The sequence below is a fragment of the Metarhizium acridum genome (assembly GCF_019434415.1).
Source record: "Metarhizium acridum strain ARSEF 324 chromosome Unknown scaffold_405, whole genome shotgun sequence".
Taxonomy (NCBI): domain Eukaryota; kingdom Fungi; phylum Ascomycota; class Sordariomycetes; order Hypocreales; family Clavicipitaceae; genus Metarhizium; species Metarhizium acridum.
The window spans coordinates 306,860-333,825 of NW_027094034.1; the positions used below are offsets into that span (position 1 = coordinate 306,860).

General features: G+C 44.9%; 6 protein-coding genes across 6 annotated transcripts; 5 read left to right on the forward strand and 1 right to left on the reverse strand.

Annotated features, from left to right (window-relative positions):
• Positions 1-5,932: 5,932 nt before the first annotated feature.
• J3458_016886 (uncharacterized protein) lies at positions 5,933-6,727 on the forward strand (the record flags this gene model as incomplete). The annotated part of the gene is made up of 2 exons (XM_066121053.1): positions 5,933-6,139; positions 6,215-6,727. 2 exons carry the CDS (start codon positions 5,933-5,935, stop codon positions 6,725-6,727), a joined length of 720 nt encoding a protein of 239 aa, XP_065973986.1.
• Positions 6,728-8,289: 1,562 nt separating this feature from the next.
• On the forward strand, positions 8,290-9,377 carry J3458_016887 (uncharacterized protein; the record flags this gene model as incomplete). Its single annotated transcript, XM_066121054.1, has 4 exons — positions 8,290-8,436; positions 8,488-8,628; positions 8,691-8,912; positions 8,973-9,377. 4 exons carry the CDS (start codon positions 8,290-8,292, stop codon positions 9,201-9,203), a joined length of 741 nt encoding a protein of 246 aa, XP_065973987.1. The 3' UTR covers positions 9,204-9,377.
• A 2,569-nt stretch (positions 9,378-11,946) lies between these two features.
• Positions 11,947-12,837, reverse strand: J3458_016888 (uncharacterized protein; the record flags this gene model as incomplete). Its single annotated transcript, XM_007815695.2, has 1 exon — positions 11,947-12,837. The coding sequence occupies one exon, from the start codon at positions 12,835-12,837 to the stop codon at positions 11,947-11,949; it is 891 nt and encodes a 296-aa protein (XP_007813886.2).
• A 426-nt stretch (positions 12,838-13,263) lies between these two features.
• J3458_016889 (uncharacterized protein) lies at positions 13,264-13,639 on the forward strand (the record flags this gene model as incomplete). The annotated part of the gene is made up of 2 exons (XM_066121055.1): positions 13,264-13,455; positions 13,508-13,639. The coding sequence occupies 2 exons, from the start codon at positions 13,264-13,266 to the stop codon at positions 13,637-13,639; spliced, it is 324 nt and encodes a 107-aa protein (XP_065973988.1).
• Positions 13,640-13,673: 34 nt separating this feature from the next.
• On the forward strand, positions 13,674-14,446 carry J3458_016890 (uncharacterized protein; the record flags this gene model as incomplete). The annotated part of the gene is made up of 3 exons (XM_007815694.2): positions 13,674-14,013; positions 14,067-14,351; positions 14,406-14,446. 3 exons carry the CDS (start codon positions 13,674-13,676, stop codon positions 14,444-14,446), a joined length of 666 nt encoding a protein of 221 aa, XP_007813885.2.
• Positions 14,447-21,546: 7,100 nt separating this feature from the next.
• J3458_016891 (uncharacterized protein) lies at positions 21,547-21,942 on the forward strand (the record flags this gene model as incomplete). Its single annotated transcript, XM_066121056.1, has 1 exon — positions 21,547-21,942. One exon carries the CDS (start codon positions 21,547-21,549, stop codon positions 21,940-21,942), a length of 396 nt encoding a protein of 131 aa, XP_065973989.1.
• Positions 21,943-26,966: the final 5,024 nt, after the last annotated feature.

Here is a 26,966-nt window from a genome sequence, read left to right on the forward strand (position 1 = left end):
AGCCCTTCCAACTACGTGGTGGTAGTTGAGTTCCCATAGCCCTCGGAATCGCCAAGATATTCCATCTTGCCTTGATAACGACCTTGATGGCCGTCTGATCTTCTCCATTGTAAGCGGTCAGCTGTATCAAGGACTCAGTATAAGAGGGCTTGGAGTACTAATTCAATTCATCTTTAATAACAGTCTTTGGTATCAAGGTCCGTGATTTTCCTCAAGAGTTAAATAACAAAGAACTCTATTTATACAAGAAGACAGCGGGAGCATTCAACTGTACGATCCGTGATTGTAGCTCTCATGTGACAGTGTGAGAACTTGTCGCTGCTATTGTGTCTCATGCCAGCCCTTTGGTGGCCTATAGCGTTTGAGCGGCAGCTGTGATAGGGAAGATTGGACTTGCGGTCCAAGTAAAGTGTTGGAGCCACCACGTTCTAGGATGACCGATTTCCTGACGGGAATGTCCTTTATTATTGTACCTAAACTCGAGAAAATTTGACATGAAAACATAAAAAAAGCAATGAACTGTTTTGAGGTTCGCAGTTTAAACGATACGAGCTTCGTCCGACCACGAAGGAGACGACAGGAACCTCGAAAAAGGATTCGCCGCAAGTTGGTTAGTAGAGGATTTTCGCTGTATAAAACAGGCCTGAATGGAGTATAATACAACGAACCTGCTATCCTGAAGATTAGCTAAAGCGGCATACCAAGCAAGAAAGACAGTGACAGAACCAATTATGCTGCCAATCTTCTGAAAGCAGAAGCGGTATTTGGATAATTCGCATGGTTCGCATGAGCCTCGCAAGAGAAGAGTCGATGTACTGTATTTGGAGTGGAAAAGAGCGGGAAGGATACAAGCATTGGCAGAAGTGTGCATAGAAGGAGTGTAGTAAGATCAACCACCCGGTTAAGGATAATCCTAGACTGGCGAAATTTCCTGCATTTAATGCAATTGGTTGAATGATACCCCAACTAGGGGTCTAAAGAGTGCCATATAAAATCCAAAAGCCGCCATAGAAACATAAAGCGGTAGCCCTTAACATATTACTAGAGGCAAACTTCCTAGTGTAATAGTTTTCTAAACAAACTCAGGGGGAAGGGAATGCTACTTACCACATGCGAGCCAATAGTGTTTACGAAATATAAGGGGGTATAGTTGCTATTCAATTAGAGAGCGTTCTTTTTTCGTGACAAATAGTTGAACCAGGCCGTCGTACGTGAGCGCTAGGGAGACAGTTATATTAGGTCCCTTGGTATTTTTACTGTAAAGGTGAGAGGCAGCGAGGACGAAAATTATTAATGCAAAGGCGCATATACTAACTGGAGCTAGATTGCCGAATTTTCGCTGCTAACAAGACTTCCATAGTTGCTTTTTGCTAAACCTCTCGAGGCGGGAATAAAACCTGGAGGTGGGTGGTAGGACTGATTTTGAGGAGCACCAGTAACGCTGTATGACCCCCAGTTAACGGCAGTGGTACGCATAACAATGTCTTGTGTGGCGAATTTTCTGAAAGAGACTAGTAAGACTAGGTAGGTCCGGTGGTTTTGCAATGTACAGAGGATTCCAGCTGGGTACTGCACTATGGAAAAGCAATGTTAATAATATAACAACGAGAGTGGGCAAAGTAGTTCGTGGAGATGTTGAGACGGCCTGCTACTTCTGTAAGCTCCCAATAAATATAAACTGGCAAAGTAAAGGGAAAACTAAATTAGGCATAGTGAGGACTTTAAAGAGAGGGTCAAGGTCCTATTACAGGCAAGTGCAGGAATACGACGTCGAATGTGTGGTTATTAATATAATAACTGATATTTCCTTTCACTATACGGCTCATAAATCTTTCCGCAGGCACCAAGATTTGAGGCATTTTGCCCAAGTCCAAAGTAAGGAGTCGTTCTCCATGCAATATGTTTGATTGGTAGAGGAGCAGGGACGACACCGACACATGGCCATTTTTACGTGTCCATGCGCGAGGCCTAAAGATACCGAAAACAAGAGTCCAAAATCGCCCTACGCCCAAGCTTCACCAACATGACAAGCTCTATATTGACAAAGCCTTCTATCACGGACTCTCGCATGATAAAGCCTTGTATGATGAACTCTTTCATGACAAACTCTTATTGACAAGCTTTAGTAGGAGACCTTTTCGTCATAATACTGCTCTTTTCGAGGAGTATAAATAACCGTTATGCCTCAAGTGCTAGTATATACAACGCCTTGCATACAACCTCTTAACATCAATCACTTAATTCGAATAAAAATGCACCCTTGATAACTTTAATACTTGAAAGACATACACTGTAACATGTCAACCACTTTAGATTTTCGTCCCGGCTACTAAGCTATATGCTACATGATTTGGTAACAAGGCAGATCTGCCTATGCCCCCTTCCCGGTATGTGTTCTCTAAATACAGCTTGTTGAAGAATTTCCATGTGTGAAGCATAAGGTTTATTATGTATTCCTGAAAATATATAGAAAGATTGCTGTGATAACCTTCATGGACGCTCTCCTCAACCCAGCCGATTTCTGAGGGCTCGCTCTGGATGATACCCATGTGATGAGAAACGGCGGGGGAAGAGTGGAAGACGTGATTCGCTCCATTATCATCTCTCAATATATGCTTGGGACGCGAGAGATTGCCATTATCCATCATTTTTATGCCGTATGGTGCTCTGGGAGAGCCTGAAATACAGCAAGTGTGGCGTATTTCTACTCTGTTATGCTTGCCAACTTAGAACCAGAGGGAATGTAGAATAGCTACCTTTACGGGGGATCAACTCCGTATCATTGTCAAGAAGGGCGCCTGGCAGCAAGACAGTTGCGGGAGCCATGGACGAAATTGACTTTCTCGAGCTTCAGGATGCCTTTGGTAGCGTGAAGGGTGTATGTGTGTATGTGACGTGGAATTGCTGAAGCATCACCGTCTCATTCTAAAAGACGGTTATCACTGGTTGGATTTATGAAGTCGAGACAGGGAGATTTCTTCATGTTGTGTAATATCTATACTCCTATTCTCGAGACGGAAAAAAAGCCAAGGAAGATAGTCAAAATGAGCACATGGGGCTTTTTTTGAGTTAAATACAACTCACTTACCTAGTAGTTACCCTATATCTTAGGAACTTGTAGTTTGACATATTTTTGTCCGGGCTTCAAGACTGGTACTAACTGCTCCTGCACGTAGGCATTACTAAAGATGATGGCAAATTCAAGGAGAACAGAGAAGGAAAATTCCCTTGACTCGATTCCTTGTCGCTAGCTTTTATTCCATTCTTTCTCCGAAGCACCCCTGAAGCGAGCCCGAAGCGGGCCGGGAGAGTCTCAGGGGATTACCATTACAGACCCGAGCTCTAGACTTGAGCCCAGAATATGGTGATAACTATTCTATATCATGACTAAGGTAAAAGATGAGAACGTGCCAAGTGGAACAAGCCGTGGTACGTGCAGCCTGGAACTAGGTTTACGGGATCAACAGATATTTTAGATTCTCCACTTGAGGTCCGTGGTACCTGCTTAGTCTTGGTCAACTCGGAGATACATTTTCTTGGAAACGTCCCCGGAAAAGCCTAGCCTTTTGACTTGTTCAAAAGGACCTGGTTGGTAATACTTTGCCCGGCAGTAGTGGAGGGACGTTATACTGTCGCACAGGATAACAGCAACTAAGGCGCCCTGCTTACAGGTGACGTACAGTCTCCCCCTGAATGTTTCTTCAGGCGTCCCTGTCGGGGTAGCTACAAGCAAAGGGTGGTGCACTATCTGTGATCTATATATTCTAGGTGGTAAAGTGTCGAAAGGCTTGTAGGGATTTATAATCAAGACCTGAGCTAATCAAGATCCCTTGGGAAATCTCAGGCATCTTTATGCGCTTATATCTTCCTCTTAACCGACTCGCGGAATTCCAACGAGACCCCGTTAATATTTGTTGTGCGTTCATGTTTGAGTTTGCGGTGTGAGTCACCGGCATAAAGTATATTTTGCTCCAGGCAGTTAACGGCTGAGGCGATCTCGCGATAATCTTCGCCGGGGCGCGCTGTGATGAATCACCAATCGGCTAGTGTGTCTAACGCATCGCGATGCGTTCATGGTGTCTTGCGTGGTAAGTTACGGATCCCTGGCATAGGTACGGATAGAACACAGTGTTACTAGATGCCCTCTATTTTTTTTTACATAAGTTGAGAATTTAATTAATCAATTTTTCTTACTGGTTATTAACCCCCCTGCCAGGTCACGCATGTAAAAACATTCAGGGGGGGACTGTATGCACTCCCGTTCTTGTGTCCGCGCATGGACCCACGACTCGGCATTCACCACGTGGCTTGCCTCCATGTATGTAGCGATAGGAACCTTTACGTTGTCTGGTCGCTGCAAAGATGACCCATTCCCGGGTTGACGGTGGATGGAATTGAAAGTCTAGTGTAGTGATTTGGGAGTGATTCATCTTCGCCTTGATATCGCGAATCACCCCTGGGAGGCTCCCTAACCCATTCTTCTCCTTTGCCACCTGTAGTACCAATTGCCAGGTAAAATGTACATGTACTCCAGAATTAAGCATAGCCTGCTGGAGATCAACATTATCCCTGATACAACCGGGAAGCCCTGGTTGTTCAGGTTTCCATCTCATAATATTCCTTGCTCAAATTGCCCTGCCCCTGGATTTGGAACCAGACCCCAACGATGTGGCACGGGCCTTTGGGACATCGACCCATGGCCTCCGCCCCCTTTCAATCTACAACGTCACGACCCGTTGACCCTTGATCGGAAGATACCCCCCCTCGAATGCCGCATCCGCGATGGCCCGGAAAATCTCTCCCCAGGTGATGCCTCCGTTTTTGCCAAAGTAATAGCCTTCGCTGTTGACGCACCCCTCGGCCCCGCGATGTCCTGCTCTGCATTGCGTTTGGACCCATCGACCGATGACTATTAGCGAGCTCTCTATTGCCCCGGGAATTTCTACAGCAAAGTCGGGTTGGAACGCGGGAGGCCTTACACTTCGGAAAATGAGTATATTGAGCCCTAAAAACCTGAAACATAGCCTAGAATTGGCCAGTATACATGGAGAACAACTTGACCAGACATAACCCACACTCACAGCACGCTGCGGGAACTCATCAGAGAGTAGACTGGTTTGCTCTTTTGGAACTTGTCTTTGATTGTTGTGGTGGATGAAGTCAATCCATCGCCTATTTTCCTAAAGACACGTCTTTTTCTTTTTTTTTTCTTTTCGATTACAGAGCTACAGAAAATCGGATTACAACCGAAAGTAGGGACGCAGTACCAACTAGACTAGCGATCGCATCTCGATAACGCAATTTCTGCGATGTGACGTAGCGTGTTGGCCACTGCACCTCCAAGAATGTATCCACATGATCGTGGAATTGCAAGACTTCTTTCCGCCGTTCTGGAAGGACTCTGAGACAATGGCGTGGTGGGCTTCCACGTTCTGCTCAATGCATGTCTCGGCACGCCTTGGTCACACGCCAATCACCGAGTTGGTCACCAAGCCTTATATTTTTCTCCATAATTGGGTCTAAACAGTGCCGTCGACTCAATAATATCACAAGATACAATTGAAACTGCTTCATTTAGCCATGCTTTCAGTTTCGCAACACGAGAGTCACGTACCAAGACCGCGGAACCCTTACTACGGCACAAGTCTCGGTCGCGTGAGTCTTGTAGCTATGGCCACGATTCTACAGCGGAGTTGATTTTATCATTGTGGGTGCAGGGACATGCTCAGCTGCCTGGAGTGAGCGAGCTAAACAGGTCTGGTGTTTGCGCATCGCCACAGAGCACGGGCACTGGCCTGTTATTCCTGTTATTCCGGGGGCTCGCTCAAAAAGGGGCTGCTGTGTTGAAAACTTTAGAGGGTGGATATCAACCTTCGTTGCTTCAACTCGCGTCTGAGCGAGGTTATGATGGTGTCGTCAATGAGGGCTAGCCATGAAAGCTCAAGGCAATAGCGAAACCCCAGAGGAGTGGTGCGGTGTGAATAACAAAGCTCTGGAAGCAGCTGCAGGGTTTGGAAGTGCCTCAGTAATTGCGTTGCCCGCTACAAAACCGACCTGGGTTGGAAGAGTGAAACCCTCAGTCGGACATCGCTTCACCTTGCTGGATCGAGGGGCTGATCTGGACGCAGTGCTTCCCACTGTACGTGGAGCTCAAGCTCTGCATATAGCGGCCATGAAAGCATCTCCTGCCAGTGTTTGACTCCTTGTTGAGTAGGAAGCTTTAGGGAATCGCACAACGGCAAAGGCACAAGATATACACCACTACACCTGGCTGCAATGTGCGCGGAGAGAACGAAGCGACATTTCGACGTCATCGGGGGTCTTTGAGCCAAATGTCGACGTTAAGAAGCGCGGGGATGGTTCCACCGCTCTTAACTTTGCTGTCAATAATAAACGTTGCGACAAGGAAAGTACCGAGCTCCTTCTGGAGTCTGGAGCTGATGTCGACATGCTAGATCCTACAGGCAAGTCACCGCTCTATCATGCGGTTCGTGACAATCGTGAACAAACAAGCCTCTTGTGGGCCGGCCGATATTTGCGGTTTATGCAAAGCTCCGTGCTTTCTGACGCCGTGGTAAGTGGTTTAGAAGGACGCGATAGGCAGCTCCTGGAGGCCCGAATCGATCAAAACGAGAGAGACAACTGCGGTAGAATAGCCCTCGACGTCGCTGTAAGTCTCCATATTCAACGCCTGCTGTCACCAGATGACCCTGTTTATCACAATTGAAAGCTACGGATCGAATTGAAAAGTGGACTGGTCGATTGAAGCCATCTAGCTAGGTAGGTTAGACCCTTATTATAGATATCGTAGGCCACCCAGCAGGCCACCCAATAAGGGGCTGATCTGGAGCAAAATGGCGGCTTAATAGGGCCGTGGCGTCAGTCTTTACCAGGTTTTGGTGGCTTGATTCGGCGATACCGACGCCCACACGGTGGTGGGATGTTTGGAGTACTGACATCATTGAGGCATGAATTTCACCGCAAGTAGTACCTTACCAGCCGACTTCATCTGTGCATATTCTAAGTCGGTTGAGGAGAGCCGGGCTGACCAGGAAGAAATTCAGGAACAAAGTTAACAGAATTACCCACTCTAATATAAACGACGCCAATTCCAGTTACATGACCAACTAAGCCAAACGAGACTATACCAACCAAGTTTTGATATCGGCATTAAAAAGTGCATCCTCATTTCCATTAGAAGAACCCTAACCCTCCCCCCTGGTGCGCTTGCGGAAATCTAAGACGGTCTTGCGCATCTGACTTGGATCTAAACGATGAATTAGAAGCCAGTCCTATGGCATCCCAGGTGCATAGTTACCAACGCTCACTATAACTAACCCGGTACTTGGTGGTTCTCATGACATTCTTTTGGTCGGATTGTGTTCCGACTGCCGAGTCGGGAAGCCATGGTCTATGAAGTGTTAGCTTCACGGCATATTCAGGTTCAGCCAAGTTTACCCATGCTCATTCCACAAACGCTGGTTTCAGGATCTGGTGACGAGCGACTTAGAGTTTTTGCGCTTATTTGCTTCGCCTTAGACCCCATTTGGGAAGTGATGACCATAGCCGTTTGATCAGTCTGCGGCGCACCGACACAGATTTACAGGCACCGTGCTACGATAAGCTTTGGTGGCAATCCTCCAGCCTTGTCACAGCTAAACGTTATGGGTACCTATAGATGCCTGGCACTTGATTGCCTATATCTGCCTCCCCGCAAGCCCTGCCTTACAGGGTCACATGTCTCCAACCCCAGCTGTGCATGTAGTGTCTGGTTTGTACGAATCAGCTCATTACTGTCTCCCGTCCCGCGCTTTGACGCCGAGAACCACGTCGTGGGCCAATCATGCTCTACAACGCAGCCTGCTCTCCTTTGGTTGAGCCATCGCTGGTGGCATTACCAAGTCGCAGAATTTGTGACTCTGCTGAATGATCACCGTGTTCTCTTACAATACAACAGGGTCGTCCGTGCTAGTTGCTAGTTGCAATCCACCTTGCTGGAAGGCGGTTGGTGTCGATCTCAATACAGCGTACGGAAGACGTCTGCCAAGTGAAGATGTTCAACTTCAGGGGCCGAAGTGGCATATATATCGTGAAGTGTCCAACCTCAAATGTATCTCCCTTCGCTTGACTTCAGTCCAACGACAACCCGTCTTTCGCTCACTACCTTGCATTCTTTTTTACACCATTCGTTCATTTAATTTTTCTTAACAAACAAGTGTTATAATCGTATAATACTTTCTCTTTCATACACTCTTTTACTCACCAAGCCAATCCTTTATAAGAGACGTAATGAAGTTCGCATTTTCGTCCGCTCTCTTCTTCGTCTTGGCGGTGCCATGGGCTTCAGCCCGGCCGGCCACACCGACAACCGCCACCAGTGCCGCAACATCTGTCGCGCTTCCTGCAAGCACGGATGCGGCCGATAACACTTTTGAAGTATGCAAATGAAGGTTAAAATCTTCCTTGGCCTCCACTAATTAAATTTAGAGCATCTTCAATCTCGGCATATTGACCGAGCGCGGAGCCGACCTTCTCCACGAGCTTCTAAATGACAAGCACGAATCCAAGCCCAAGCGATCTGTCGCTGTTCGAGAACTAGCTATCAGTTTGCGAGACCAACTTAACTCTGTACATGACCATCTGCCTTCTCACAGCCTTGTAACGTCCGCGTGTAGCTAACACTATCTCAGGGTGACGTGGACCTCAACAAGGCACTCAACGATGGTCTTCAAAAGCTCAACGGCACAGCCACAGACGTTGACTTGAACGACCTGAAGGCGCAAGGATTCCAACTTCTTCGGGAACGCATCGAAGCCGAAGACTTCAATCAACTTGCCCAGAAACTATTCCATGCTGGAACTGCGAAGATTACTAGACGAGAGGCATGGAGCTGGGCTGGATTTTTCAACGGAGTGAGTTCTCGCACCACATTAATGCCCCGTCACAAAGTAAGCGACTGACGCAACGAGCAGCCTATTCTCCGTACTGCTGCCAAAATGGGCGTCAGGATGGCAAGCAGTCTTCTTGGCAGAGTGGACCTCAACAACGTTGCTCGCAGCGGCCTCTCCGCCCTAGACAATATGGTTGGCAAAGTTGATATGAATCAGGCTGCTGGGCAGGGTGCTGGCTTGCTTAGTGGTATGCTGAGTGGGATCGATCTCAACAGCGTAGCCAAGGGAGCCTTGAAATTCTTGTTTCCATAGGCATGGTCGTGGTGATCCCATTTGGCCAGACTCACGCTGCCACCACGTGAAAAGGGGAGATACGATGGGGGAGGTGTTTGAAGAGTAGGTTTCGTCAAGGTCATTTGCCTGGGGATAAGTTCCCAAAACCTCAAGGTAAATGCCACGGGCTATACTCAAGCATGTGGAGCAGTCCGACTTTGTGTAAACTAGATGAATTTTCGCCCGAGTTCCAACGCAGTAATAGTTCAGCCGCGAGGTCAGGTCGAGCCTCAAGCTTACTTTATGTCTTGCTTTCTTAGACTTAGATAATTGGACAGGATTCCTATATCAAGCAACCAGCGCCTTAGCCTCCTGCAATAAAAGACTATCACGGTCAACAACCTTGAGTATACGGTCCGTCCATTACGACGCGCTTCGAATAACAATTCGGCGAGTACCGTAAGCACCTGGGTGATTTTTGACGGGTTTACGAGGCGTCAAAGCCCATATTGAGTGTACGGCGTAAAAACCCGTCTAGGTTATTAGCAGGACGCAAATGAGAAAGGACAAGTCAAAATCGAGACTTGGACTGCTCATTTTCCCCATCTTTCTGCCAAACATACAAGGGTTCAGCGGCATTGCGGTCAGATAAAGTCTTGGAAGTCATTCGGCGATACTGGTACCACGGGTGATTTGGGTTCTGCTAGCGGAAAGTCTCATGGACCGCATCCGAATATTGATGACGCCTAGTCTGTATTGTTGGGGGCCTAGAGCTACCTGGCGCGTCAATCACGCCATGGTATGCTCCGTCTCGATAAACTCAAAACACGTTCCGGCTTTGTGAGAATATTAAGGCAATTCAACAACGGAAAGGGGAGCAATTGGTGATGTTGATGATTTGAATTTCTGGAGAAATCGGCCTTTGAAGGCCCTGAAGATTTGACCCTTTTGTCCATAGGCAGAGCCCCTAAAACCCCTCTCGGGGCTCCTTTACCTCGAGCCCTAGAAAAGACAACTATCGCGACCACCAGGCTCAAAACAATGCCCTGTTTCTTCCGACAACAGCACATTCTGATCTACTATTGACCGCCGCATAGTCACGAAACAGCCATGAAGTCAAGCGCTAAGAAATCCGTTCTCTTATGACTACAACTAAGCTGGCTTGTGTCTGGTGTGATAGAAGAATGGGGCGCGCAAGATGATCCCTCATTTATCATGCCCTTTTGCGACCAGGCCTCAGATAAGGATCATGAGAATGGCATCAGACGCGGACGAGGATTCGAGCGCCAATTTTTTTCTGTCAGTATTGTCCCACGGAGTTATGATTTTGCTTTCATCCGGTCGCGTCTGGATGACACGCAGGTGGTGCAAATATCAATTTAACCCTCCAAACAGCCTTCCAAACCCTGCCAACGTCGGGACTACGCATCCTGGATCGCCTCCCAAACGAGCCGATGTAGATGGTGCTCCAGAATCTCAATCCTCTTTCTTACTTTCGTTTTCTTCAAGTCAACCGCCGCGCTCACCTTCTATCGACGTCGCTGAAGGAATATGAACTGATAGCAACGCATGCGTCAGAGGGACTGAGAGCCATCCTGCGTTTTAAAATTGGCAGCTGCTTCATCAGCCTGGAACTACACCTCCAGCACATCACTCCCACCTGCGCGTTATGCGGCGCGGCTGGGGGCTTTCTATTTCTTTTAACTCTGGAGCGGTGTTGCTTCAGGTGCTATCAAGAATCGCCGAAACTTACTGTCTTGACCGTGACTGCTTTTGCCACGCTCGCCCGCATATCTAAAACGAGGTTGTATCAGCTGTCGAGATGCGCTCTATACACTGTACATGGCTCAAATTCTCCCAATCACATGCCGGTTCCGCCCAAGTGCCTGATATCTGAAGGACAGGGTGTTGAAGTACTACGCTCACTCGGCACGCTTCCTCTGTACTGCGGACAACGCTCATTCTTGCATAATGAACAGCATAATCATCGTTTTATGGCAATGACCGCGTTTCCATGGTATGACGTGGATCTTGCCAAGATGGAGCGTGGGCTTCTGTGCAAGGGATGTGAACTTATGTCGAGGATTCGTTTGGGACGCCCGAGGTGTGGGATCCTTGAAATCTATATTCAACAGAAGGTTTTTTGGCTCACTTTGTGCAATGTGTAGCAGTGCGACAGCTGTGGGCAGAGAGCCAGCTTGGGACGAGGTCTGTTGAGGAGCCCTGATTCACGCGTCACGGCGGCTACTTCAGCAAGCTTGGGCCGGATGGGCGACCAAGGTAGTTAATATACTACCAGACTTGGCCGATTGCCTCACCTTGTTGAGTCGGACATAGAGACTACTAGTATATGAATTATCTTCCCTCCCGGATGAGGTTAAACTATTAAAAGGTGTTTATTTTCTCGCTAGTTCTTTGGTAGATTTTCACTAATTTAGCCAATACATTTAACGTATCGCGATACGTTCATGGTGTATTGTGAGATTAGTTACCGTTCCCTGGCCTAAGTATGGCTAAAATGTAGCATTACTAGATATCTTGTATGATTCTTTGGCCCTTTTTCTTTTTTTAATTTGACTTAATATGTAGTATCTTAAAGCCAGCGACGCTGAAATTTCTCACACAGGCATAATACCGCTCACTACATACTAACTGATTGCATATTTGGTTCTCGATGATCCTCCAAACTGTGTGTTGACGGTAGTTTTGATGAACTAGTACCAGTCATCACACAGATCCCGCAAGATATGTCGCAACATGGCGCCCCTGCAGTACATCAGTGTCAAGGCGTCATACTTGCCGGAACTTCGAATGATGTCTCGCTAATGAACACCAGGAGACTAAACAGTAAATCTGTTTGAATGCGACATCCCTCGCCAGGCTGATGTGGCCTGCGGAAGCCATTCCATAGCCATGCTGCAACGTCTCCTTGATCTATGCCTTTGAAGTTTTGCTGTGTGATGAGAATATATGCCTCGGAGCAAGGAATTGTGGACTCGTAAGGCCATGCTTGTTGGCAGGTCTCTATCTCTTGTGGGTATCCAGGCATTACGAGAGGGGTGTCCTGACCCGGAACGATGCCCTCGCGGTCTTTTGTTTTGACTGTCGGTTGTAAATCCGTTTCAAGATCATTGGAGCAACAGGTTGCCGTCAGTCTTGGCATGTGGTTTTGTAAGGGCAGCAGACTTTTAGGCTCTGCAGCGGCCTGGTCCGAGGTATGCCTTGTGCCCTGAAGAGGCTCGGTTTCAAGCTCCAATGCTTGAGCTATGAGAATAGGCGATACAGATATGGGTTCATTTACTTCCGATCCAAGTTGATTACTAGAAACCAATGGCTCGGTAGGAGCTAGGACGTGCGAATCCCAAACTCTGAGATCCCATGTATTAGAGACGGCACTGTATGGCTCAAAAGCGTGGACAGTGTCATCCTGATTCTTATCTTGATCATGCGTCTGGTAGCAGCGTCGTGTCGACGGCGTTTGCAGGGCCTCCACCTGATTCCTGAGGGTCAAGATAGTTCGTTCCGCTTCAATGAGCTTTTGTTCCAGCGATGCGATGTAATCTTTCTGACGAGCTCGATGCCGACGCTGATTATTGCGGACACGTTCCTGTGTGTGCTGGACTGAAACACGTTTAGTCTTCCGCCGTGGCATCGAAGGTGGTTCCGGCTCCATGCCGAGTTGTTATTCTCGATATGTCACCAGGGGAATGAAACGGCCCAGCATACTATATTTATCTCTGGTCTTAAAATGATGACATATCGACCTCGGGAGCTGGTATATCAGTATATCACCTTGATTGTTCCCCGCCACCGCCATCAATTATAAGCACCCGTGATTGGGCGCCACTGTATGGTGTCTGGTATATACGGCACATTAAATCAGACCATTGCATGTGACAAATCATTACGTTTAGAAAGATGGACAATTGTCTCCAATACATTAGCCTACTGGACTTGTCTAACTGATGACATATCGACGCGCGCACAAGAAGTATATAGGGCCGCGCACATTCGAGAACCCGTGTCACTGCCATCGCAGGCCACAACGCATTTATTCAATAGTCCTTTCGCCCTGGCCTGACAACATCTGACACTTACAATGGAGACTAAAGAGATCTACAACCAAATTAATAGACGATACGGTTCAATCGTCAAGAGTAGCACCGGACACTATGAGCAGAAAGTAGCCAAGGCCTTTGGCTACACGGAAGAGGAGCTCTCTATCCTTCCCGAAGGTGCGAATCTGGGGTTAAGCTGCGGCAATCCCATTGCACTTGCGAGGCTGAAAGAGGTGTGTATGTCCGCACTCTGCGGTGTTTTGTCGCCTTACTGACGATCAAAAGGGCGAAACTGTCGTAGATCTGGGTTCTGGCGCTGGGTTTGATGTGTTTACGGCTGCAAACAAAGTTGGCACAACAGGCAGGGCCATAGGAGTAGACATGAACAAGGCACGCAACATCTCACTCCGCGGCTAGAGTCGAACTCGTGTCTAATACCGCGCAACAGAACATGATCGACAAGGCAAATGCAAACAAAGCTCACGCAAACGCTCCAAACGTCCAGTTCATCGAGAGTGCCATCACATCCATCGCGCTGGCTGACAACGTTGCTGACTGCATTATTAGCAACTGCGTCATTAACCTGGTCCCTAAAGAGGATAAACAGCTTGCGTTTAATGAGATGTTCCGATTACTTAAGCCCGGGGGGAGACTTGCCATCAGCGACATACTCGCGCGCAAAGAGTTTACGGAGGAAATCAAGAATAACCTTGCGCTTTATGTCGGGTGCATTGCCGGGGCTAGCCAGGTCAGCGAGTATGACAAGTTTCTTAAAAACGCAGGCTTTGATGGTGAGCCGAATCGTCCCATGGTATCAAGATGGAGATTAATCCTTCTCTACCAGATGTTCTCATTGTGGATAGCATGAATGACTTGAATGTGTACTGTTCTGCCGCTGAGGCCAAGTCATCGTCGCATCCTGGGACAGACGCCGTGCAAGAGGAACAGACGGCATCCTCTTGCTGCATTACAGATTCGAAAGCCGCTTGTTGCAAGCGGGAAGACAAGGAGTCGTGCTGTCCAGACAACCCGTCCACGTGTTCCTGCCAGAAGCAGTCGAAATCAATGGCTACTCAAATCAGGACAATGACTAGTCAACTGGGCATCGCGGACTTGAACGAATGGGCAGGTAAGTGCATCAGAGGTCTAGCTTAATGAAAATCATCAACTAACTTGATCCCAGGCTCCTTCCAGGTCTATGCTATCAAGCCTGAGGTGGATTAAGACGATGGGTGAGGGATGAGAGCTTCAATACGTAGTCGCGCACTGTGGTGCTTTTAGGCCCTCGAGGGAAAAGTTCAATCCGGCTATTGTAGGTAAGGCAAAATAAGGCTACCAACTCACGTGGAGAAACACGGGTTTTTGTAGTTTTCGCGAAGCTTTACTCTTGTTATACAACTGCCGTGGCTATTTCTTCCTTTAACTTCTCTCTCCATCTTACTCTAAGTCAGCAATTAAGTTGCCCTGTCATCTTTCAACATATTGATTCTGTATTGGTTCCACCATTCGTAAAAGTTCCCTCATGAAGTGCGTGTTGATGGATGCCGTCGCCACATCCAAGACAAGTCCTTGGGTGTGTTATGCATGAACAGGAGTTTGTTTTTTGCTGCCAATTAACCGGACGGTAATGCGGTAGGGTCTTTAATATCAGCATCTACTCCGTCGCACGGAAAGCCTTGCGTCTTTTTCGGACCTTGGTAGCACCAGTGGTAACATAACTACCGTTTTTTTGTCTGGCTTTGCTCTTCCCGTCCGGTTTAAGAGCACTGGAAGCCGCAGACGTTATTGACTTTCTAAACCCTGGGGGTTGCCGTAGGAAGACCTATTATTGACCCGAAAACCGATTGCATATCCATGATTGCCACTTCAGGTATACTGACTTTTCTGTGTGTTGGCTTGCATTTGGCCGCTAGTTACGGGATACATACTTCGAGCTAAGATACATGTTCGCGATAAAATTTGTTACCGTTCCAGGGTCATTCTGGGTTCCTATTTCATCCCACATTTCATCTTTTCACTGATGCCCAATTTCCTTTTTATTCCATTCTTGGTAGAGGTTTTGGTCTTTGTCCGCTCAAGCGGAGAGACTACGAAACCTCATCTCTTTGCAGAGTTGAGATAACAGTGAGAATCTTGTAAAGAACCCCTACCGGTAGCGCGCCAGTAGCGATTCAGGTCGGATTAGGCGTCACTAGTAGATTACAGTTGCTATGAACAGTGATAGATCAGTTGCTCGGAGGCGGCTCAAAATTGCGTCATGCCGGATGACGCGATGTAGAAGCCTGACTCCAACGCTGCGATCAGACCGCCGGCCCAATTATGGAACCAAGTAGAAACTTGCTTCTTTGTTGACGCCTTTACATTCAAATACGGTGTTCCCTTGTAAATATAGATAGAACTACCATGTAGACTAATAACCCATATCCATCCAACATGTGAACAAAGGAGAAGAACCCCGGTGAAAGCAAAGACTATTTTCCGTGCCCTCTGGTTGCAGTATCAATAATGAGTGATGATGGCCGAGCAAAGTCAAATTACGAGTAGTGGGGGTGCACCTGCATTGGTGGATGAACTCCAAGGACACTGCTGAGCATCTGCCGTCCACAGCGAAAGCATATGCAATGTGACGGCAATACAACAGTGGGATACTTCATCCAGGTTGCCAAGGCTGTGGAAGCCAGTCTAGCAAACCGGTTCCCGTATGCAAGAACGATACCAATTTCATCAGCCATCAAATTCCCTCGGCACAAGAGCAGTTCTTCCCATGTGGTTATTACCCTTACCCTGAGTTGATCGCTATAGCTGTCAACGAGAAGCCGACATAGGCTTCCATCCTCGCTGCCGTGAGGTACACAGGAGCAGCCGAGGCAGCAGACCAAGTCTTGGCTTTGAAGTGCTCGTATGATGTCTAAGTCGGTGATCCATCTTGACCCGTCGTACAAGGATATCAGAGCCTCGCGCATCACTACATCCGCATCGGCAGCGCCTGGAGCACTCGCCAATGGGAATTTGTAGTCGGTGAATTTGAGGCGTAAGGAAGTTTGAGTGAAAGAATTTCCGGGTGTTCCGTCAAAACTCGCTGCCTGGAAAACCTTCCACGGGTTGGATCGACTTGCATTACTCGAGGCGTTAGCGGCGGCACGAGTATGACAATACCCGGATAACCTAATTTGCCGCGAATACTCCGGATGCCCTTGAAAGCCCGTTTACCGGAATTATCTTGTAAAATGGGGTCCTGGAGGAGGGCTTCTGGGGCAAAGATGGACTTCCCAGTCGCCATAGCGATAACCAACTCAACTTAGTCGGGGTGTATGCCACATCCGCCGGATTCAATCATTGCCAAGCAGGAAAATTTTCGTAGCCCTCCAGAATATTCATTTCCCAATCACAGTCTGGTTGCAAAGATTGGCAGCCCAGTGCGCATGTCCTATGGGCTTCGTCGTGATGCCAATACAAATTGTAGTCTGGGAGGCGCTGTTTGCCCCTCCGGGTTTGGCGGCACCCCGATCGGGCCCTCGCCGCCATTGGCCCGCCCCACGCCCATGACCCCACCCTCCAGGTCCCGAAGTATAAGTATGTCGGACCTCCCACCACCTAGCACACTTGTACCAGACTCTTGACTTCAGTCTCCTCCTCAACCGATGCCTTTTCCCTCGAGGTCAGCTCATCATTTCGGTTTCACTATACCCGCTTGCGCAGATCCTTTCATTTCCAGCCCTGTCATTACGCCCCCCGGAGTCAGCTCGCCAAGACGCACGCCTGCCCAACAAGCAAGATGCCTCCAGACGATGCAGACGCCAACCTGTACGCTTTCCTTCCTTGACGGAATAGCTCAACGACGTCTGGCCCTTGCGATTTACGGGGTGACGATACTCTAGTGCGCAGTTACTTCTTTGCACTTCTCTTCTGTCTTCTCACAAGGGCAATGACTTTATTGGGACAAACGTCTTCCGTTGGGTATGGGGCTTGAAACACCCTCGCGACAACTAAATCAGTAGAAAAAATGCCTCATATCCGATATCGACACGTCATTAATATTGCCTCGACGAGCTGAAATGCATGGCGTGCATTTGAGTCGGCCCGTCAATGCATGCGCGGGGCGGCAAGATTGGAACTTTTGGAAATGAACGATGATACAGAGATTGCTCGTCATAGCGTCTTTGGTCGGTCATTCAACGCCGAACATTGAAATGTATTAATGGATCGGCATCCATGGTCTCCCGCACGAGACCTGCACGCCTGTCACCGAAACGACTAATGAGTCATGACGACGACATGAGCGAGGGCAGTGGACAACGTGTGCAAATTAGTGGGGTGTTAGGCTGATCGGAAGAATCAACCAACGCAGTAAAGGCTGAATCTGCGGCGGTATTGCCTAGGTGAGAAGTCCGTCCGGAAGGCGGTGCGACAAATGCGGCCCGGCATCACCATGATTGGTGGTTAGAAAGACTTCCTTATCAGACGGCTTCAAAGCAGGCTTCGACTAGTTGGGAGGTCAAGATCTGGTTGATGGAACGGGCAGAGGGGAAACAGCAGAAATGGCATGAGCTTGGGACATACTAGACCGTTCTCAAATACTTAAGGCGCTTGTCTTGCGCTCTGGAGTCAGGATCACATATTCCTCATCTCTCAATATAACAGTCACATGCACTTATGATGGCGACGCTTGTTTCTCTTGACGACTAGCATATTTAGGTACCACCAAAGCACAAGTCTGCCAAGGAATCTTTCGGCAAGGCATCGCCCTACAAGCAACAGGAGTTATCGCAACATGACGGAACTGCTAGATCGCAACAGGACGGATCTGTGCTACCCAGAAGCGTGCTGTGGCATTACGAGGTGACCAGCAACGATGTCATTCTTATTTCCTCCGATGAGGAATCTCACACGAACGATGAAGATAACGGTGTCAATGACACACTGCAGGGTCCTCGGCCACATGAACCGCATTCCTCCGTTACGGGAAGCGATGCATCCGGGGAGTGGGTTGAATCTTACCACGGAAGAACCGGTCAGTAGGCCCGAGGCAAATGAGTCCCAAGAGTTCATTACTAATGATAGGTCCTCAGAAAAGGCGACTGATACATGGGCACCCGGGTGCCCAAATAGACTAGCGCACCCAGGTGCCCAAATTATGTCAGCACTCCTCTAGCGCTGGGACAGACCCGCAAGACCCGGCTGGAAGATCATTTCAACTAGTTACTCTCTCCAGTTTAATCTACAACTTGACAACAATGCAATCCTCCGTCGCGCTATTCGCTGAGTGCAAAGCTTGTTGCTCATTACTGTCTACCTCTATTCTCTTCCATATTTCTTTCATTCCTCTTCTCTTGTTAGCCAAAGGATGATCACCCATCTCCCGAGCGACCTGGGCTTCAATCCGCTCATCTTCCTGGTTGCTCCAGTCTAGATACGCCATCATTTCCTCTTTCGTCCATTCTCTGGACCCTGTCGCAGTGACGCGATGCTTCGACATTTGTTTGTAGTCCAAGCACCACTCGTAACTCCGCTTGTCGTATCTTTGTGGGAGCCCCATCGCTTTGCGATATTGCTGGTTGGTCTTGATGCTGCCAGCAGGTTGCGCAGCGTACCACGCATTTCTAGCAGCTACATATCTCTCATAAATGGCACCCGGGGAATCGTACCGCGGCTCTTCCAAGGTGACACCAGACAAAGACTGGACTTGCTCAACCGTTGGCCCTTCAACGGTCAACATTGGCGGACTGCCGGGCGCGTTGTTTGATGTGGCAAGCGACCCCAAGTCAGTCGACGTATTAAATCTCATGAGAGGAGATGAACGGATGGGTGGCATGCGTGCTGCAAAGGAAGAGGGTTGATCAATCTCTGCCAAGGCATCCGCCACTGCATTTGAACATTGCGACTGCTGGGTCGTTGGCACGATTTCCGGGGGGGCCTTAGAGACACCCGCAGGAGCCATTTCCGCCGTGGCACCTGAAAATGTGACTGAACTTCGAGCTTCCGGCAGAGGTACTACCGGCGACCCCTTGAACTTCAGCGGACAGGACCTCGAGGTCATAATGTGGCCTACCACGTGGCATGCGCTGCAAGTGGGAGCCTTTCTGTTACCCTGGATTCTCTCGAAACCGGATGGTTCGCGTCTTGTGCTCGTTAAGGGTTGAGTCCTATTTAGTTGGTTTGCAGCCCGGCGAGGTTCCAGAACAGGTTTTGGCAGTGCCACCCCTCGCTTTAAGTGCCAATGTGGGTGAAAATGCTCTAACAGAAGACCCTGAGCTTCTTCTTCCAGCTTCTCGAGGGTGTGGGAGCACGGCAACCCATGTGACGAAGTGAAAGTCTGACTACATAGAATCTGACGTGGCTCTTGTAGACATAACTGCCGTTGCCCCTGGACTTTGCGCAAAGCATCATGCGAAACCCTACCTCGTACTGCTTCGAACATGAGCCCGGATACATCTAGAGGTGTGCGTAACTGTTGCGAAGCTCGAATATGTTTAAGTTCCTTGAGTTGGTTTGCGATGGCATGCTTCATGGCTTGCCAAACGTCGAAAAGGTCCAAATTCGATTTCTTAATGTGTGCTTTCATCAGTGAATGGATACCCTCGGCCCTGGGAACGTTCCATTAGCGTCTTGTCAATTGCATATAGTATAAGCCACCTGCCTCGAGGTGGCCACATTGCCGAAATGCAAGTGCATATCCACCCATGCTTTAATGATCATCTCTTTGTACGGCTCGAGCCAATACATCTTGATATACCCTACACACTCTGGATATTTTTCGCCATACTTCAGTTCAAACTTGGCCAGGCGCTCGTCAAATATCTTTTCACTTGGTGAAGCAACAATCGAGTGCCAGGAGGTGTAGAATTCTTCCCATGTGTCATTTTCTGCCCGCTCTGAGGTTTCGTTTTCTTTCTGCACAAAAAAGGGCCGGCAGCGCTGGAGGACCGCTTTGTTGACATGCCAGAGGCAGAGGAGCGCTTTGGTCGTTGGAAACCAATGTGCAGCAGCGTTCATTGCAGCTAGGCATCGATCAGTCAAGACAACTGACGGAAGTTCACGCTGGTAAAGTGACCTGAGATGTTGTAACGCCCAAGAGTAATCCTCTTCCGATTCACCGGATAGAAATGCAAATGCGATACAGAACGACCGCTGGCTAGAATCTACTCCGACCATGTCGAGTAGCGGCATACCGTGTTTATTCGTCTTGTAGGTACAATCCAGCAATAATACGTCCGGGTTGCATTGTAAATACGCCACAGAGTCAGGATGGGCAAAGAAGATAGCCGTCAGTCGATTGTCTACATCCAAGCGGACGCGACACCAAAAGCCCTCGTTATCTAATTGGTCGACTAGGGCTTGAATGCTGCTCTGGCCTTCGCGAAGATCTCTCCTGGTTGCCGCAATCCGGTTGTATATATCCCGCTGAGTTGCAAGTGTTTCTGAGTGGTTATGGAGGTAGGTCCTTATTTCTCGAGGGGCAGTTCCAGACTTCACGAGTTTGGAGACGATCGCCGCATCTTTTCCCACAAGCTTGCGGTGGGCAGGGTGTGCAGAAGGATCATCGCTGGGCGCGTGATTATGTTTAGCACATTCGATGTCTGGTCGATGGCTCAAGACCCATGTACTACCATCTAGCGATTGCTTGGCTAGAACTGAAAACTTGCAGCCAGTTCTTCGGCTCGAAGTGCGTCGCACTCGATCAGTAGAAGGGCTTGGAGGAGGTTTATTCCTATCACAAGCGAATATTACTCTGACTCTGCCATTTGGTGTCTTGAGGGATTTCCCTGTTGTAAATGCGTACCCTCGAGGTTTCGCCCAAGAATTGATAGCATCAAGTAAGGACTCGCGTGATTCATATGTGCCTTCGGGTGGAAGAACGTCGTCAGGGAATGCTGCCTGATCCATGTTTCATCAATCTGATTGGCGCTGCAATGTGCAGTGGCTGCAGGAACATGCTGGGGCACAGGTTCTGTCCCAGCGCTAGAGGAGTGCTGACATAATTTGGGCACCTGGGTGCGCTAGTCTATTTGGGCACCCGGGTGCCCATGTATCAGTCGCCCTCAGAAAACCCTCCTCAACTTCTTGGCACGGCAGATGATCATACTATCACTTCTCCACCACCGGATGAACAAGACCCAGCTTCGACAGCAGTAATAAGTCCAGCACCATCTCGATATATGGCCAATGACGCTATGGAGACCCCGTTTAGGCAATCTGTATCCGTGCCGCGAACTTCAGGCTTCTCAGGCGAAGTTGCACCCAAACGGGCAGACTCCTTTAAGGCCGCTCCAGAGTCTGATGACGAACTCTGCCCTTCTCGTCAGCTTGAGACTTGAGGCGCGACTATGCCGAACCATAAGGATTTTGTCGACAATAGCGATAACGCTGACGCTGCGTCCAATGTCAGGCAGCAAAGAAACAGCTCTCCCATGCTTGTGCAACCAGGTGACGATGCGACTGTCGGAAATCCAATCCATGAAAGCGAGCTCTCGAATACATCAAGCGGCGATGCACAAGAATTCTTGGGCTGTGGTCGTCAAGGGTGCCACCCAGTGGAATCTGGGACGCAGTCTCTTAAGGAAGCCCATTCCTGCGTGGCTACCAAGGAAAACGCAGAGGGAAGGACTAGAATGCCTAACGCCTCTGGCGGTAGCAACAAGCGACGGCGTCGTAAAGCTCGTGAACCCCCGGGCGAAGGAAGCGACAGCGATAGAGAATTTATCCCAACACGCAAGCTTTAAAAAGCGAGCTCGCGCTGTCACAAATAAAATCTAAGCTATTATCGCAAATCTAAAAGATACGTCGCTGAACCGCAAACAAGGAACCACAGGAAGATTGTACCTGCGAGCGGGGATCATAATATGGATACCACCATTACAAGCTATAAAGAATAGCTTCTTTTAAATGCCGTGCTCAAGTGTATACGCGATAACGGTACTATAACGTTTCAAATGCAATTCACCCACACGCCCTCCCTGTGGCATTCACACCAATCATCCACAACAGACGACAAATGAGTCACCCAAAGACACGCACCAGCTGCAGAGCCACGCAATAAAGCCTAAAGACCGTCGGTTGCTTGATAAGAACTCTTTGACACTAAAGCAAGACATTCTAACCCATCAAGCATCGCCGAACGACTCTGACGATACGAATATCTATAAAGCGGAATTACTAGCACGGTGGGGTAAGAACATCTTCTTCCTAAGGTGGGACGTTGACGGCAGTACCGGCTGGGAGCCGCGAAGGAACATTCTGGACAAGAAAATGCTACAAAACTTTGAGTTAACTTATGTAGGATTTAATGAGGGAGTCAATGTGCTGAACACACGGGAAAGTAAACGGCGTAAGCGACAATGTCTCTTACATTTCCACGGTCGCCCGCAAGCCGAGGACTCTTGGGTAAAAGAGGAGCTGTTGAGCCCCAACCTCCTGGGAAAAGCCAGGCAAAGTGGGTTGGATGTTGGCAGACATTGTGCGGAAACTTAGTGTGCCAGGTAATAAAGGCACGCGTTTCGTATCGCCGAAAAGCACATTGTCGTCCGTCTTATGAATAAACCTGAAAGGCTAGTAATATATTAAATTGAACAGACTGCACTTTCAAGTCGACCCATCTCCTAGACAGGCCAAGCAACGCGTTCTTTATGGCCGGTCACCGTTTGTCTGCACTCCTCAAAGCCATAAAGCTCACCATAACGACGATTGCTGCCAAGTAACCTGTTACTCCAAATGCTCCTTGGACGTCCAAATTAGATATACCCCAACAGATTCGAAGATGATGCTGCTGATAATCGTGGCCATGGAGGCGAATAGGTATATGGTCTTGAAAATTCCACCCGTCTTCACTGAATTATATTTATAATTTACTTATAAATATTATATACTTTTATCTTTTTACTTATATAAGCTTTAAGCTTATTATTGTAATATAATTATATAACTTTAAGAGTATATAATGTAATAAAGTTATTTTTTACTTTATATTATAGGCTCGAGCTAGCAGCTTGGGCCTAGGCCGGACCCGATGCGAAGGCAGCTCGGACCTAACTCGGATAATTTACGGGCTAGGTAAGGATATAAAGGGGGGTAAGAAGGGGGAAACCTTTATTCTCCTTTCTCTTTCTTCTTAAGTTTATTCTTACTTTCTAAAGACGTATACTTATAGTAGTGTTATAGGCTCGAGCTAGCAGCTCGGGCCTAGGTCGGACCTAATACGAAGGTAGCTCGAACCTAACCCGAATAATTTACGGGCTAGATAGGGATATAAAGGGGGGTAAGAAGAGGGAAACCTTTCTTCTCCTTTCTCTTTTCTTTCTAAGTTTATTCTTACTTTCTAAAGACGTATACTTATAGTAGTATAGTATAGCTAGTCCTTAACAAGTAGTATGGTATAGCTAGTCCTTAACAAGTAGTATAGTATAGCTAGTCTATAACACTTTAAGTGTAAATTATTACTTTGATAATAAACTTATATAAGCTTTTATTAAAGTAAGTTAAAGAAAAGTAAATAATATATTAATTAAGTAATTTAATTAATTAAAGTTTATTATATTTTAAAGCTTATTAACTTAAACTTAACTCTTTAATACTTTATATTAATTATACTTTTTACTTAAAAGCTTTAACTTTAACTTAATTAATAATTAAATACTTATTAGAGTAGAACTATAAAAGTAGTATAGTTTTATAGTTTTATAGTTTTATAGTTGTATAGTTTTTATAGTTTTTCATATAATAAATAATATTAAATTGCCTTTATAGCGTAGTGGTTATTAGTTAAACGCTATAGAGCCCTACCTTAGCCTAATAAAGAGCTAGTTTAAACTCGGTTAAAGGCACCCCTAATTTTACGGCTTAATTACCCGAAAAAGAAGGGGTTAACTCGTGCCTAAGTATGTGAGTTTTAGGGGTAAAATTAAGTTAAGCTTACCTTAAAAATTAGCTAATAGGCTTAAAGCTTTAAGGTAAGGGAAAATTAAGCTAACACGTATTATATTTATAATATAATATATTATAAGAAAATTATAATAATAGGTTAAGAATAGGTGAAAGTAAATAATTAGCACTTATAACTTATATAAGAAGAAATATATCTTATATATAATGTAATATAAGGTAAAGAAGACTTTATAAATATAAGTAGATTTTTCTTCTCTTAAGGGTTTTCCTACTTAAAATAAGGGTTAATATACTAGAATAGCTTTAAAGCTCTAGTATACTTAATAATAATAATAATAATATTAAATCTAATAAAATACTTATAAGATTATAAGTTTTACGAATAAATAGTATTAATTTTATACTATAAGCTAATATAGAAAAGTGAATCCTAATATACTCTTATAAGCCTAGAACTTAAAAAACTATAAATGTAGTTTTTATAGTATAGGCTGTATAGTATTAGAGCATTAAAAGTAGTGTAGTTTTGTAGTTTTTAGTGAATTTTAGTGTAGTGTAGTATAGTGTAATTTTACTACACTATATTACATTTTAAAAATTAGTGTAATATATAATATTAATTAATTTATAAGCTATTATTAGCTAATATAATTAATAAGCTAAAATAGAGCTAAATTTACTTGCTAATATTAGTATTAATAAGTAGAGATTAGCTAGCTTAAATAAGCTAAAAATAGGGAATAAAAAACTAATAAAAATAAAATAAAAATAAAATAAAAGGGAATTATAAGGGAATTATATTAAGTAAGCAAGTATTACTTTATATTATTATTATAAGTAAAATATATTAAACATAATAAATTTAAAAATTTCTATTATTTATATATAAATATCTTATAAAATAATAATATTTATAGTATTACCCTATAACTTAAATATAAAATATTAAAAATTAAAGTTATAAGAAATATATTAAAGTTATAAATAATATATTTAAATACCTTAAGATTTTTCATATAAAATAATATTTTATACTTTCTTTTTATATATATTATTTCTTATATTATAATAGATTTTATATTTCTCACTTAACTTTTTTATTTTTAAATTTTATTATAAAAAAGTTTTACTAAAAAAAAGCTTATATAAGCATATTATATATTAAAATAAAGCTAAAAATCACGTAATTTTCAATCTTTAAAAATTAACCTTAAAATGTGGATATTAAGCGAGATATTAAGCTTTCAATCTCTTATGTTAAAAAAGTAAATCTTAATTTTTTAGCTAAGATTTAACCTATTATAACTCGCTTAATTTATAAGCTATACGTATAAAAACTAATCCATTATGAAGAGCTAAATTAGCTCTATTTAAGTATAATATTTATAACCTTATAAGTCTTATAATGAACGTTATATTTATAATTAACGTTATATTTATAATTAAAATTTCCCTTTATAATTACACATTACACTATAAATGTAATTATAGTGTAGTTAAACTATACTAAAACTATAAAAACTACACTACACTAAAAACTACACTAAAAAACTACATGTAGTGTAGTTTTTTTGTTAATGCTCTGTATAGCATAATATAGTGATTTTTTAGAAAATTATGTAATCTAGTTCTTCTATCTTATTAAAAGCTAAAAGAATCCACTTTTTATATAAGCTTATTAGTTATAATTGTAGCTAATTTATGTATTTATTATTATAATTTAAGTATTTTATTAGATTTATTATTAAATATTTAAGCTTTTTTAAAAATTAAAAATATATGTTACGAACGACACTGCATAAGACACGGGACGGGACCGCACCGGCTAGGACAGGCACGACCTGTAGGCATAAGAAGAAGGTAGGGGCACGTGACTAGCCACGTAACCTAAGAGGCAATCAAAGAGGTTAATATTTAAACATATTAACTAAAGAGAATTAAACTAATTAAACCTTAAGCTAGTTAATTAAGGTTTAAAGGGATTAATGGTTAAGCTAATTAATCTAGGATTATAATAGAGAGATAAACGAATACTTAAGGAGAAAGTATTTCTATAATTAGATAATTTAATTCTCTATTAATTAATCTAAGTAATAGTTTTACTATTAAGAGTTATACTCTTAACGGCCTTATTATAATACTACTTAAAAAGCTACTTTATAGTATTTAACCTAACTTACTTTCTAAGAAATAAACCTACTATACCTTAGAACCTAAGCTACTATTACATTTTAATTAATTCTATTTAATAAGTTACCTTAAAACTTTAAGTAGTAATAACTTTTAAGATATTTACTTTAAGCGGAAAGATTACTAACCTTAAAGAGATAATAAAGTACCTTTATAATAAGATTACTAAGCTTAAGAAGTAGAATTAATAGCTTCTTAACTAATAGAATAATCTCTACAAGAAACTTGAGGTATAAGAAGAGAAACTTATAGTAATTTAAAATCTTACACTTATATTCTCTATTAATAACAATAATATGCTAAAATTCCTTAAGCCTAAATTATATAATAATTATAAGGGTAATATAAGGAACTTTCTTACATAAGCCTAAGCTTACCTATAAGTTAACGAAAAAATCTACACGATACTTAAGTTATAAATTCTTTATATTAGTAACCTCTTAACTAGGAAAGTAATAGAATAGTAGGAGCTAACCCTTCGCGTATATCTTAAGCATAGCGTTAAAGCTAAAGTGAAAGTTATTTACATCTTCTTTAATTACGAAACCTTTAAAGAATAACTTCTCACTACATTTAAAAACCCTAATAAGTATAAAGAAGCTACACGATAGCTTACTTAACTTAAGTAGATCGGATCTATAGCTTATTACGCTAGGGAGTTTAAACGTATTATAGT